Source organism: Peromyscus californicus, unplaced genomic scaffold (genome assembly GCF_007827085.1).
Source record: "Peromyscus californicus insignis strain IS unplaced genomic scaffold, ASM782708v3 Scaffold_5__1_contigs__length_169319896, whole genome shotgun sequence".
Classification (NCBI taxonomy): domain Eukaryota; kingdom Metazoa; phylum Chordata; class Mammalia; order Rodentia; family Cricetidae; genus Peromyscus; species Peromyscus californicus.
Genome location: NW_026294573.1, coordinates 10,803,508 through 10,818,023, shown reverse-complemented (window position 1 = coordinate 10,818,023; position 14,516 = coordinate 10,803,508). Strand labels below are relative to the sequence as shown.

Below are 14,516 nucleotides of genomic sequence, written 5' to 3'. Positions count from 1 at the left end.
GCCAGAAGAGAACCCCAAAGAAAATGTAAACTTCCTCCAGCAGTCTTTTTATTAGTAGCAAAGCTGATGTTTGTGGTCACTGTGTGCATAGAGCAGGTTCACAATCATTTCAGCAATTAAAATTATAGTTAGAAATCAAGAATTTAGTGTCAGCTAGGTGGTGGTGGCACATGCCTTTAATCCCAGCACTTGGGAAGCAGAGGCAAATGGATCTCTGTGAATCTGAGGCCAGCCTGGTCTGCACAGTGAGTTCCAGGATAGCCAGGGCTACACAAAGAAATACTGTCTCAAAAAGAAGGAGGAGGAGAAGGAGAAGAAGAGGGATTATTTGGTGTCATGGAAAAGCCATACAAATGTAGCATGTTGAATGACATAGTCAGATCTCAGGTCAGATGTTAGGTTTGAAGAGGAAATGTTATCATGAAGTTTTGAGGCCTTTCGTTATTTGAAAACTAGTCGGTCTGTAGAAGTAATAAGGACTCGATGTCGGTAAATATAATATCCTCCGCCCAAGCAGACCAGAGCACCTAGAGAGATGGTGTAGGCTAGATTGAAGACAGGATGCTTTGAGGTTTTTGGGGGCTGCTTCTTGTATCAAAAAGCCAGGGTGTTGAAGCTGGAAAAATGGCTCAGTGATTAAGAGCACTTGCTGCTTTCCCGGATTCCGTTACCAGCACCCCCAAGGCAGCTTACATCTGTCTGTAACTCCAGTTCTGGGAGAATCCAATACCCACTCTGGCCTCTGTGGGCTCTGTATACACATAGTGTACTTAACATACATTCTGATACAAATACACATAAAATAAAAATAAATAAATCTTTTTAAAAAGTCAGGTTAAAACCAAAAAGACCAAAGGAATGGTACCAGAAGTCCAAACTGTGGGGCTCCCATTGGCCCAAGACGAAATAGTCTGAACATTAAACATGACTAAAACTGGTCAGGGTGGCACATGCCTGTAACACTAGCATTCAAGAGGTAGAGGCAGGAGGTTCAGAAGCTCAAGACCGTTTTAGGCTATAGAGCAAGTTCAAGGCCAACCTAGGTTACTTGAGATTCCCCCACCTCTCTCTCAAAAAGGGGGGAGGGGCCTGAAGAGACGGCTTAATGGTTCAGAGCACTTGCTGCTCTTGCAGAAGACCCAGATTTCATTCCCAGTACCCACATGGGGTCTCACTTATATTTGTATTCCCCAGGCTCCTATGTCCTCTTCTGGCCTCCATGGCCAGAATGGATTTATAATAATCTTACATTATAATGAAATGTAAGAAATAAGAGGAAAAAAGTAGCAGTTCAAAAAATATATTAATCATATCAACTAAAGGTAGCCAGAACACCAAATCCTGACTTGATAGTTAAAGGGAATGAATGAAAGGGGACCCCTCTGGTTCCGTGTGAACTGCATTTACCATTGCTAAATATCCCCATTGATAAGGGAAAACCTGACATCACAGGAGAACCCCAGCTGACAGAAGCAGTAAGAAAAAGAAAATCATTTCCTGTGGGCAGGGAAGGCCTGGCAGTGGGCAGGCAAGGCCTGGCAGTGGGCAGGGAAGGCCTGGTGACAGGAGTTGACAGCTGGTTGATTGGTTGCATTTGAACTCAGGAAGCAGAACGTGGCCAGGAGGCAGAGGTGGGCTGTAAAGCCTCAAGACCCACTAAGGCTCCTCCTGGTAGAGATTCCACGGTCTTCCCAAACAGCACTACAACTGGGGACCAAGTATTCAGATACATGAGTGGGGGGAGGCGGGGTGCAGTCAAATTACAACATAATGTCCTTCATTGTCAACTTGGTCCCCAACATGGCACTGTTGGGAAACTTATGTGTCATGTGGACATTATCTTCATAAATAGATGAATGAATTATCACCAGAGTGGATTTGTCACGCAGTCAAACTCACTGGCATGCTCCTTCTGTTTCCAAACTTATTGTCCTCCACCTTGTTACAACGCAGCAAGAAGACCTCTCAAGATATTGGCACCATGCCCATGAACTTCCTAGACTCCATGACCATGGACCAAATGAACCTCTACTCTTTTTTAACTACTGAGTCTGAGGTATTCAACGATACTAACAGAAAAACAAAACAAACAAACAAAACCCAGAAATACTAACTTTCCCATACAAAGAGATTCAGGGCCCCTAGAACTCCGTGCCTGTGAACCTTGTCTTCTCTTGGATACGGTGAGAATGAGACATATAGTTAGTTCCTGCATTCAGTAGTCTAATGCCCAGGAGATGTGCACAACATCTTTTATGCCAAAAGAGGCAATTAAATAAGATAAGGTTGATAAAGTTCATAAAGGGGGGTGCATGTACGGGTATACGCATGTACATATGTGTATGAGTGTTCGGTGTAGGTGTAAGCATGCACATCTATGCACATGTGCATGGACGTCAGAAGACAAACCCAGATGTCATTCCTCCGGGGCTTTTTCCTTTTTGTTTGAGACAAGGCTTCTCACTGGCCTGGAACTTTGCCAATCAGGCTAGGCTATCTGGCCAGTGAGCTTCTGGAGTCTGTCTGTCTCTGCTTCCCTTCATGGCTCAGATTATAAACATCCACACTGTGCCCAGCTTTTTACATGGGTTCTGGGAATCAAACTCACGTCCTCACCATTACAAGGCAAGCGCTTTACCTATTGAGTCATTTCCACCGCCCCAGGCTAAGGCTCTTGAGGGGAAGAGTTTAGCTTGGATTATCTGAGTGGGATTTAAGTGCAGGCACCTGTATTCCAGGAAGGGCGATGTGGAGGAAGTTTGGGGACATCTACATGGGGGACAAACACAGGGAACAGGACAGGATCTATTTAAGGCAGATTGGAGGGTGGAGCAAGACAGCCATAGGTGAAGGAACGCCGGCAACAGCAGGACTCTCTCAGAGACAAGAGTCTCCCCTGGGCCTCCCACAGGACAGCAGCCCTGCCGACATCTTGAATTCAGACCTGTGGCCTCTGGAGCCATAAAAGGACAAAATCCTGTTGTTTCGGGTTTTCCAATGGCCTTTTTTGTTGCACTAGCCATAGGAAATTAATATGGGAATTCACAGCCCAGCTGGGGAAAGGCCATTACGTGAGTCAGCACACAGAAAGTCACAAGTGCACAGTAGCGACAGTAGCCGTGAAGAAGCAGAGTGTGTTGATGCCTCGGGACCTTATCTGGAGGCGACAGTGGAGAGGACTTTGAGGAAGTGGCGCTGAGAGGCAGCAGAGCCAGAGGCTAAGAGCTGAGGCACCTGGTTCAGATCTCATCAGGTCAAGCAGACAGGAGCTCTGAGGCCTGCAACCTATAGACTTACATTGTGCAGGATACAGCCACAAACACTGTCTACTTGCTCTGGGTGCGGTCTTCTGAGCTGGACTGTGACAGTATTTCTTCTTCACCAACAGGAAATGCCCTGTGCAGAAGTGGCACCCGAGTCTGCCCATACCGGACTCCATGCTCTCTCTACTCACTCTCCCGTTAGCAGGATCCATTGGGAGCCTCCTAAGGGTAGGCTCCTGGCACCAGACAACGACAGGAGTCCGAGGACAGGAGGGACCAAACAGGAGGCAAGGAAGGCAGCCAGGAAGTTCTTGGTTTTTCAGAGCCACCTCTGCAGATGATTGCTGTGTTAACTGTCTAGGTATCTTGATTGACTTTGTTTTTTTTCGGCCAATGAAGGTGTTAAAAGACAGGAAGAACCTTAGGCACCAAAGGCAACAAACTATTAAAATCAGGAAGCACACACAGAGATGGACAGACTCCCCACAAGTGGACAAGGGATTTAGAAACCTAAAGCCAAGGGCCTGGGTCTTTAAGTGCCTTTTGGTATAAGGCAGGTCTCCCCCTCTTAATTTGGATTGGGCAACTTAGACAAAGAAAAGGGATCTGGTACGTCTGCAGTTTTATGTGAGCTAAGACTCTCCTGGGCTGACCTTGGGCACGTTGTGGCCCATCAGGAGGAAGGGGGTCCCTGCCAATGCCACTTGGTTTTGAGTGAAGAAGAAGCTAGAAGGTGGCCAAGTTGTTTACCCTTGGTCTCTTCCCTGTCTGTCTGCCTGTCAGGGTGCTTATCTACATTCAGCAGTATGTTCCATGGCCCGGGGCAGTCAACAAACACTTTTACAAGTTAGTCTGCTCGGGGCTTTGTGAATGAAGAATGCCACCATCCCTAAGAAACTTGCCCTGTTAGCCACAGACCCAAAGGACAGCAGATTCTACACACTTTATCAGAATAATGCCATTCCATTCTTAACATCTTTGACATAGGACCTTACTGACAGGAGACACTCAGGCAGTATCTATTGAGTGCTTGAATAGATGTTGGGATTTTATTTACATCAGAATGCTTCATAGTGTGAATCGTACATTCAAACTAAGCTTTGAGCAGGGAATACGTTTTAAGGTTAGTAGTCATGACAAATATAGAAGTTGGCAGTTTGGTCTGCCCTGAATTCTACTGCCCATTCCAGGGTTGGCTACGCCTATTGTTCTAGGCCATATATCTTTCAACATGGATTCCTCCATCATTAACAATAAATTGGAATGACAGTCCGGTAAAGCCTAGTTAACATCTGTCTGTCACAAAGGAAATGCAATGCCTGCCAGCCCATTGTTTGGAAGCATCAGGTGAATGGCTCAAGGTCAGAGGTGAGGAGGTTAGGGTTGCTCTCCATCTGGGATGGGCTAGGCAGGAGTGGGGAGCTTCCTCCCTCGAGGTGGGTTACTCACAGGGGTGTTGATTTCCTGGGGCATCTGGGACAGATGGCAACAGATTGGATGGGTGGAAATAACAGGAGCTTTTTCTCTCCCATTTCCGGAGGATTTGCACCTGTAATCAGGAGTGGGCAGAACAAGGGCTCTAGGGACATGGTCCAGCCTCCTCTAGCTCCTGGTGGCTCCAGGCAAGAGTTAGCTTGTGGCAGCTCTCATCCTTTCCTGGCATGCGATATCTTTCTCAAGCACTATTCTCTTTGTATTTCGAAACAAGGAAGCCTGTTCAGCCTGGAGCCAACAAGCCCCAGGAATCCCCTAGTTTTCGCCCGCTCCTCCCTCTCCCCACAGTGCTGGCACTACAGGTGCTCACTACTATGCCTGACTTTGTCTGTTTGTTTTGTTTAATTTCATACATGAGTACCGTATTTACATCATTTCTGCCCCCTCTCCAAATTATTCCGTGCCCCACTCTGTTCCCTTTTAAATTCATGACCTTGTCTTCTATAATGATTATTGTTACATTTATACACATAACCTAGGGAGTCCATTGAGTGTTATTTGTGTGTACTGTACTATTTAGTATATGCAAACCTAGAGAGTCCATTTAGTGTTGTTTGTGTGTATAATTTAGGGTTGACCACTTAGGATTAGACAACCTATCAGAGGACTTATCCCTGGAAGAAAATCTATCTGTGAGAATATGGATCAATGCTCAGAACACAGTTAAAGGCTGTATTGATTTAGGAAAATGGCATTAGTATTTTCTCCTTTAGTGCCTATGACCTCTGCAGTCATGGGTAATCAGTCAGGTTTACAGTACCAGGCATGAATTTGCTCCCATTGAGCAGGTCTTACGTTCAGTTACACAGCTGTGTGTTACACCCAGAACGTAAGAACATTACTGCACCACTGGATCTATCTTGCTAGGCCAGTCGTTACTGGGGTTTGTAGGTTTTGCAGCTGGATGGGACTACTGTTTGCTCTCCCTTGGCAGCTTACATGGCACTTTCTGATTTCCTGAGAGCTAGTCCTCAGAAAGGAGGCTTCCAGGTCAGTTCCAGCTTGATTCCTCCATGTCCTGTGTCTGTAATGTGTGGTGTCTTTAACAATAGGGTCTTTTTAAGTGAAAAGAGACAACCAAGAGCAATGTCATTATCCCGTATTGTTTTGGGAGTCTCTTGAATCACCTTGACTAACAATTGAAAGGAAGGTTTCCCATGCCTGGCACACATGTGCACACACCACCACACACACACACACACACACACACACACACACACACACACACACACACCAAGCATGTGGGTACACACCACACAAATTCACACACACACTCACAACCCCTTCAAAACCAAAAAAAATCTCTCCCATTTTTTGATAAATTATACTTTAAAAGCAAATACAGTCCTTCAATTTCACTAAGCTGCAATTATATTAAATTACCAGCTCCAAATAAACTTTTATGGAATGTAGCTGAGACATTTCTAACATTTTGAAAAGAAATAATAAGCATGTTTTAAATAATTTTAGATAATTTCATATAGAAATGAAGTCAAACAGATATTTATATGAAGGGAAATGGAGAGGGGAAAGAGTCATTATGAAGTTATTGGCTGTGGAAATCCAATTAATTCAGATCTTAGGAGCAAGCTTACAAGAAAGATGCTGAATATGTAAATATTAAAAAAAAACTGGGTGGCAGTTGTTGGAGAGATGGCCCAGCAGTTAGGAAGGAGCACGCTTTGCTCTTACAGAGGACCTGAGCTCAGTTCCTGAAGCCGATGTTGGGTGACTCACAACCACCTGTAACTCCACCTCCAGGGAATCTGACACTCTTTTCTGGTTTCTGTAGGCACCAGAACACATGTACACAGACATGCACATACTTAAAAATAAAATCTAAAATAGTTGATAAATAAACTCACTTTTATTTCTCTGTGGAGAACAAAATTCTGTTCTCTGGTAAAAATAAAACTTCTTTAATTATGGGTGTGTTGTGGAATATCCCTTTGCACTGTATGAAGATGTGTTACTCTGATTGGTTCAATAAAGAGCTGAATGGCCATTAGCTATAGCGAGATATCCACAGAGTCTGCTTAATGGGCAAACCAATTTATTCAGAACAGCTAACCACTACAATTGTCTAGGCAGGAAGAGGTTGGGCAGGACTTCCGGGGACAGAGAGAGCTCTGGGAAGAAGAAAGGCAGAGTTGCCAGCTAGACACAGAGTGAGCAAGATGGGCAAAATGGAGATGAGGTAATGAGCGTGTGGAAGAATGTACATTAAAAAATATGGGCTAATTTAAGTTATAAGAGCTAATTAGAAACAAGCCTAAGCTAAGGCTGAACCTTCATTATTAATAAGTCTCCGTGTTGTTTGTTATGAGCTGGCCGCCCAAAGAAAAGTCCATCTACATGGATGTCATCTTTAGATTCAAAAATTTAGAAACAGCCTAGATACCAACCAATGGGGAAAAATAATCATGAATGATGGTATAGCCATGACCTAATCCTCTACACCAGCCACCAGACTGCATCTGGGCAATGTGCCTAAGCAAAGATGAGGCTCACAGACAGAATGTGGCTAGAGCAAGCAAGTTCCAAAGAAAGATTCCATGTCCAGGGAGTGAAACCCTGGGCCTGACATGTTCTGCAGGGGTTCTCTCTACCACTGAGCTGTCTCCCAGCCATAGTATTATACCTTGCTTGTGGATACATAAATGTGGAGTAGGAATAGTAGAGAATATGCATGGCTCAAGGTGGTATGCATCCAACTTAGGGGAATGGTCCCTCTGGGGCAGGAGGCAGCTTTGCTGCCAGAAGGTGCCCAGAAAGAATACAAACGAGTTTTTATTTCTGAAAGATAACTACATAGAATACGTGACAATTTGCTTTGAGATGCATGATAGGAGTAACAGAGCTTTAAGTAGTTTGTGATCGAAACACAGGTTTCCTGTTTTTCCATTGGCCCAAGGAATTATGCTTGACTGTGGAGCTAATGGGGAGACCATTGATCTTAAACAAACATGGAGCTAGAGATGTGCCGCCATTGGTAGAGTACTTTCTTAGAATGAAAACCATCCCTGAGTTTGATCCCCAGCAGACATGGTGGCACACAGCTGAGTCCAGTACTTAAGAGGCTGTGGTCATCTTTAGCTACATACAGAGTTTGATACCAGGCTGGGATCCTGTCTTTAAAATGCATACAGGCACACATATGTCCAGGTACAAATAAGTAAATAAATAAATGATAAATGACTAAAGTGATGGTTCAGTGGTTAAGAGCACTTTCTGCTCTCGCGGAGGACCTGAGCTTGGTTCTCAACACTCCAAGTTGGGCTACTCATAACTGACTGTTAACACTAGTTACAGGAGATTTAATACCCTCTTCTGCCTTCCACAGACATTTGTACTCATGTGCACATACACACAAATAAAAATAAAATCTTTAGCCGGGCGGTGGTGGCGCACGCCTTTAATCCCAGCACTTGGGAGGCAGAGCCAGGTGGATCTCTGTGAGTTCGAGGCCAGCCTGGGCTACCAAGTGAGTCCCAGGAAAGGCGCAAAGCTACACAGAGAAACCCTGTCTCAAAAAACCAAAAAAAATAAAAAATAAAAAATAAAAGAAAAATAAAATAAAATCTTTAAAGAGTCCAAGGAAGCAGAATGTGGTGGTACACACTTTTAATCCCAGTACTTGGGAGGCAGAGGCAGATGGATCTCTGTGAGTTGGAGGTCAGCCTGGCTTATCTAGACAGTTCTAGGACAGCTGGGGATACACAGAGAGACCCTGCCTCAAAAAACCCAAATTTTAAATCAATAAAATAAAAAAAGTCTAAGTACACAAAAATAGCAGTTTCCTTCAATATTGGAAGTGTGAGAACCTGGCACCTAGATCTAGAACCACACAGCTTTTAGTCCAATATGTTGTATGAGTGCATGTGATATAGGTACCATGGTCTCATATAGGACTCCCTTCCCCCAGTTATTTTATAACCATTGAAGCATTTTTGGAATGTGGTGGTGGTATGTTCAGAGAGATATCCTAGGAAGGTATCACTGATACAGAGCAGTTCAGACTGGAAGGGGGATGGGGACATTGAACTTCACAGTTATGATGAGCATCTATTGAAGACCTGACCAGGAAGAGGGGTGGTGGATTTGTAAAGGGTGAGAGGACTGTCTACCAGCTAAGGGCTATCCACTGCTTCAGAGCTGAAGGTATAGCTAGGAACTGAACAGACACCTGCTCAGCTGGAGAGTGCTCAAGTAGATGAACTCCGAAAGTGAACCTTAAATCTGTTGATGAGGACAGAAGTCAAGACAGGAGCTTGTGGAGCAGGAAAGCAGAGAGTCAAGGGGAAACTGATCCAGGGTCTCAGTATAAAGCCCAGGCTGGCCTCAAACTCATGTTCCTCCTGCCTCAGTTTTCTGAGTTTGGGAAGTACAGGCATGTACCGCCATGAACAGCCAAACAAGGCACTAATAACAGCAACAACTGTGAGCTTCATCACTACCACCACCCCAGATGTCCGGGATGGAGGAGTAGATGAAGTCATTTCCTTAAGCATCCCACACCCTTTGTAGACTGTAGATCTGCTTTCGAGCACTCCCCTGGGAGTGTTTATAATGGAAGATGAATGTGCACTGGAAACAGGAGGGCCCACTTTCCCTTCAGGGGTGTAAGACTAGGAGGTGTGGGTAGTCTTCCATGAGACAAGAGAAGGTTTCTGCAGTCTCAAATTACAAATGAACCCCAGAGGTTAAATGGCCTGCCCAAGGGGTTGCATCTATAAAAAAAAAAAAAAAAAAAAAAAAAAAAAAAAAAAGGCAATGGATGGACCAAAATTTCAGTCTTCTCCAGGGAGCCAGACACCCAGGATTCCTGATGTCCCACAAATTCAACAGCCCTGACTGAGTAACACCCAAGGACAGGTCAAGCATTCCAAACTTTGAAAACTGAAATGCTAAAAAAATGTTTCGAGTTGACAGGATGCTCAGTTCAAGATTTTGGAGTGCCATAGATCTTTGAGTTTTAGATAGGGGATGTTCAACTGGGGGACTATGAAAATATTCCATGTTCTAATGTCTGGAGCCAGGCATACTGCCTCTAATCTCAGAACTGGCGATGCTGAGGTAGGAGGATTGTGAGTTCAAGGGCAACCTAGATTATGAAACAAGAATCTATCTCAAGGGGCTGGAGAGATGGCTCAGCAGTTAAGAGACCTGGCTGCTCTTCCAGAGGACCTGCGTTCAATCCCCAACACCAATGTGACAGCTCACAGCCATCTGAAACTCCAGTTCTAGGGGATCTCATGCCCTCTTCTGGCTTCCAGAGGCAGCAGGCAATAAATAGTAGTGCAGATACACATATACATACATACACAAATAATATAGCAACAACTTTTAGAATGTAAGTATATCTCAAAACATACCGCCCAAAAGTCTGAATACTTATGGTCCTAGGCATTTCAGATACAAGGGATATCCAATCTGTATTTCTTTTATTGATTTACACTTTTATTTTTGTGTGCATATGTGAGTATGAGTGGCTGTGGGAGGAATCAGTTCTTCATTGTGGATTTCAGGGATCAAACTCATGTCCTCAGGCTTCTGCAGACTGTGCCTTTACCCACTGAGCCCTCTCACCAGCCCCAATCTTCACTTATTTTCAAAGAGGCAGAAGGTAGCCACTGCTAACACTCAACCTTTACAAGTGATCACGGGCTTGCAGAAGGCCAACAGTATAGCAGCAGAATCCCAGCACAGTGGTAGGGTGCAGAGGGATGGATGACAGAGAGGAACCCCTGACTGGGGCAGTCTCTATGTAGGGGGAACGAATGAGAAGTGGGTTGGATGGAGGCGCTGCTGCCCAGGTCTGTGGACCCTTCCCTTCTATCATGTGGGGGCCCAGAGACCCCAGCTTGTAGCCTGTTTTCATCTTGACTCAGGGTCAGAGATTCCGAGCTTGTTTTCCCCTGCAAGGCTGCATAATGGGATGTTTTGACCAAAGGCATGGTTACCAGGTGCCTTATACTTCAAGGCCTATTTACAGGATGCTTTGCTGTAAGGCATGGTCACCAAATGTCTAAGGAGGTGTTTACACTTGACTGTATTTTGTACCTTGAATCACAATATCCTTGAAAGGGGGGGGGTCTTTTTGCCCCCTTGCTTTGGGTATATAAAGGCTGTGAGTAATAAACTCAGGGTCTGTGGTATTGACCCAGAAACCTCCCGAAGCTATCCTGTGTCTGTCTCTATCTACATCTATATTTCATACCTATCATTTCCCAATTCCACATTCCCCACTTCAGAACCATTCAACAGGTTGAGTGGGACTCGACACTGTCACTTCCTGTTCTTGGACAGCTGAGCTCTGGATCCAAAGTCAGTTTTCTAGGGAGGCCTTGAGTGTCAAGGGTGAGATAAAATGGCTCCATCACATGGTTTCTTCTCACAGTGCAGAGAAATGAAGGAACAGGCAAGACCCCACTAACCCTTATGGTGATATTTTATTTGTGCTGAAATGTGATTTTATTTGTATGTTAATAAATAAAAAGTGCCTGGGGGTCAGAGCTAATAGCAAGCCATCTAGCAGAAGTCTGGCAGTAGCAGCACACGCCCTTAATCCCGATCACATGGCAGGCAGAGTCTGTGTGTTCAAGGACATAGCCAGCATGGAGACACACACCTTTAATCTCAATACCAACCATAGAGACCTGGAGGTCTGTATAGATAGGCAGTGACGTGGAGGTCGTGTGGTTGGGTTTACAACCAATGAGAAGGCAGAATAGAAAGTCTATAAAAAGACAGATACACAGGAAGTAGGTCTCTTTCTCAGGGGAAGGACGGCAGCGGCAGTGGGTGGTAAGAAGGTGGTCTTGGTCTCAGCTCTTAGCTACTGCTCTCTGACCTCTGGGGCTTTTAACTCTGCATTTGGCTCTGTGTTTCTTATTTAATAAAACTGTTCAGAATTACATCTACAAACCCTGAGGCCAGAGAGAGTAAAAGACCCAAGATGCCACCTAGTTTTCACCCTATTTCTCTCCATGGCCTCGGCCTCTCTACTGTAGCAGAAATATTGGTGAACGCTGTGGTTGTATTTCTTTCCTGGGAATAAACTTCCTGTGACCATGGATACTCTCTCTCCATTAAGTCAACAGGCAGCTGGGTATAAAAGGTATAATCTCAGCCAGATGTGTGACAGTTTGAGGTCTACAAAGCAAGTTCCAGGACAGGTGGGGCTACATGGAGAAAACCCATCTCAAAAATCCAAACCAAAAATAAGTAAATAAATGTTGTAATATTAGCAGAAATTATATCCAGATCGACGAAAGTGTCCAGTCAAAGGTTGGACTCATGTTTGTACCCAATCATATTTTATTTGAAAAGATGTCTACACTGTATTGGGGACCAACACAGGTGATCAAGACTGCACAGCCTTGTCCCAGCAGGCACGGACTCCGGTGTGTAGCTGGGGTTGGACTGCTACTTTTCATAGTGAGGGTGGTGGGATGGAGGTGGGAAGGGAAAAGAGAAGAGAAAGAAGAAATGGGCATTGTTTCTAGTTCCAGTTTGGAGTCTGACTGAGGAGAAGAAAGATGATTCACTCACAGGACTCCTGTAATCTGCTTCTCTTAGCCAGCTGATGGAGTATGCAGCCTGCTGGGCCAGCTGGGTTGGGTCAACACACAGGCACATTGGTTTACTTTTCTCCCCATCCTGTGAAGTCTTCCTAGGCTAGAGGATGTAAGGACTATATAACCACAGTTTTAACAAAGCATCTGGCCAGGTCAGTGTTAAATACTATGCAGGAGAAGAACTCTATACATCCACTAGAAAAGAAGGGCTGAGCTGGATGGCAGAGGCAGGGCGTCCCTGGGGTCTCATTATTTTGATCTTTTCGATTGAACCCATGGAAAGATGTGGTATGTCATGAAGACTGGAAGTATCCTTTATTTTAAAATCAGACATTTACATCCAACCACATAAAAGCAACTAAGATTATACAAAATTATTTTTGCTTTCTCTGTCTTTCCTTGAGGCAGAAGGCAGATGTTAGATACTGGTCAGTTTATTTCCTATACCAAAACACACACAGGAGTCACTTCTGCTTAATCCACAGCAGGACCGTTCTGCTAAACTTCTGGCATCCTATGACATCCAATAGCTTTTTCAACCTCTGGGTTAAGACCTCCACAGTCCAGAAAGAAGCAGCTCATCCGAAGGTTTGAGTCTAAGGAGGTGAGGACATGGCTCCTTAATCTGGGCTTTCCATCACCCAAGAGAAGCGGAGGGGACAGACCTCTGGGACATCAAGTCATTGTGGCGTAGAGATGGTTTAGAGAATTGTAAACAACAAAGTATCCTCCTGGGAGTGAAGCCACAATGGATGCTTCTGAAATGGTCCAACCAGACTCCCTTAAGAGGCCATTCATCATGCCTGAAATTTAAGTTTACACTTGCAACTCAATGACTCAAACACACTTAAACACAGACCCCACTAGGATGGAATGTGTACATATCAACAGGTCAGCAACTGCAAAAAAGCCTGTGCTTCTTTGACGTAACATTGGAGCCAACGACTCCACAGATTCAATAAACATTTCCAGATTCCTCTGCCTCTTAACAGTAGCAGGGAATGACCAGGATGAAGCCATGGTTACAATTGCTAAAGCCAATTGGTGATGCTGTCTTGGTTACAAGTCAGTTTATGTAGTTTCACTCCATTTTCTATACATGCTGTCTTTTGAATCATCTATTATAAAATTTATATTAAAAATGTCTGTTTTCCAAAGGCATATGCTTCAAGGGGCCATGGCTTGTCATCTATCTTTCCTTTGGTACTTCTGACAGTGGAGGAGTCGCCATGGTGGTGGGTGGGGTGGGCATCCCATGGGTCATCTTCCTCCACCAGCAGAAGACGGGGAACAGGGGAAGTTGGAAGCTCTCTTGTTTTCTGATGTGTTGGGAGAACAGCCGGATCTGCTCAGCTCTTTAGGGACTGTGAAAATAAAGAGAATTATTACTTCTTTTACTGTGGTCGGGACTAGTCACTCCCTGTCCCATAGTCCCTGGGCCTACTGTCCTTTTCTGTGGTTTCAGTCCCTGCACCTTTCAGAACCCTGCACCTTTATTTCCCAGCTATTCCCCTCTACACCTGACCCTTCTGTAGGCAGGGTCAGAACTCTAGACATTTCCAAACAAGACTCATTGACAGCTGTATATCAGCGCAGCTCCCAGCCTTAGATGACTCATCCTCTCCCCTCCCCACCCATCATACTTCTCTGTTTTTTCTCTGGCGCTGAGTTGGAACATTGTGAAGGAAGTTTAGCCAGGAGTAAGGCTCTTCCCTCCTAAAGTCAATGCCAGAAAGATATAATGGCCTGACCTATGTGGTGGTAGGGTGTACAGGACAGGTGTGAAGGAGTGATATAAATATAAAAGACCCGCCCCACACACACACACAAGTACAATTCCTCATCAGAACGGGGGCCTGGCACTGTGACAGGTGTTTTTCCCTCAGTGCACCTGCCTTTGATGTCTGGAGAGAGCAAAGAGATTAAGAAGCAAGATCCAACTTGGTTTGGATTTTCTTTCAAGTTTGGATAGTTGGAAATTAAGATGAGAGATCAAATCTGCTCAGACCTCAAAGGAAGTCAGTCTTGGGCTCTAAAGCTAATGCTGACATCTGTCCCTGGGAAATGGCAGAGGCCGCACCTGTGGAGGTCATGGCTTCTGAAGAAGACCTCGTGCAGAGGAGGTTTCTGCGCATGCAGAGGTTTGAGCGGTGAGCAGGACTGCCTACATTCACATACC

At 44.9% G+C, this 14,516-nt stretch overlaps 1 protein-coding gene and 1 long non-coding RNA gene across 2 annotated transcripts in view; one reads left to right on the top strand and one right to left on the bottom strand.

Annotated features, from left to right (window-relative positions):
* The window catches only part of LOC128097726 (uncharacterized), a 38,493-nt gene extending 32,567 nt beyond the window's left edge, over nucleotides 1–5,926 (top strand). Inside the window, exon 4 of the long non-coding RNA XR_008213951.1 lies at nucleotides 3,389–5,926. This is a non-coding gene — a long non-coding RNA (uncharacterized LOC128097726). The remainder of the gene's footprint in view (nucleotides 1–3,388) is intronic.
* A 6,704-nt stretch (nucleotides 5,927–12,630) lies between these two features.
* Nucleotides 12,631–14,516, bottom strand: part of Pdpn (podoplanin) — a 45,145-nt gene continuing 43,259 nt past the window's right edge. The window contains exon 6 of the mRNA XM_052717901.1: nucleotides 12,631–13,701. Within this exon, the coding sequence (XP_052573861.1) occupies nucleotides 13,695–13,701 (7 nt within the window). The 3' untranslated portion in view covers nucleotides 12,631–13,694. The remainder of the gene's footprint in view (nucleotides 13,702–14,516) is intronic.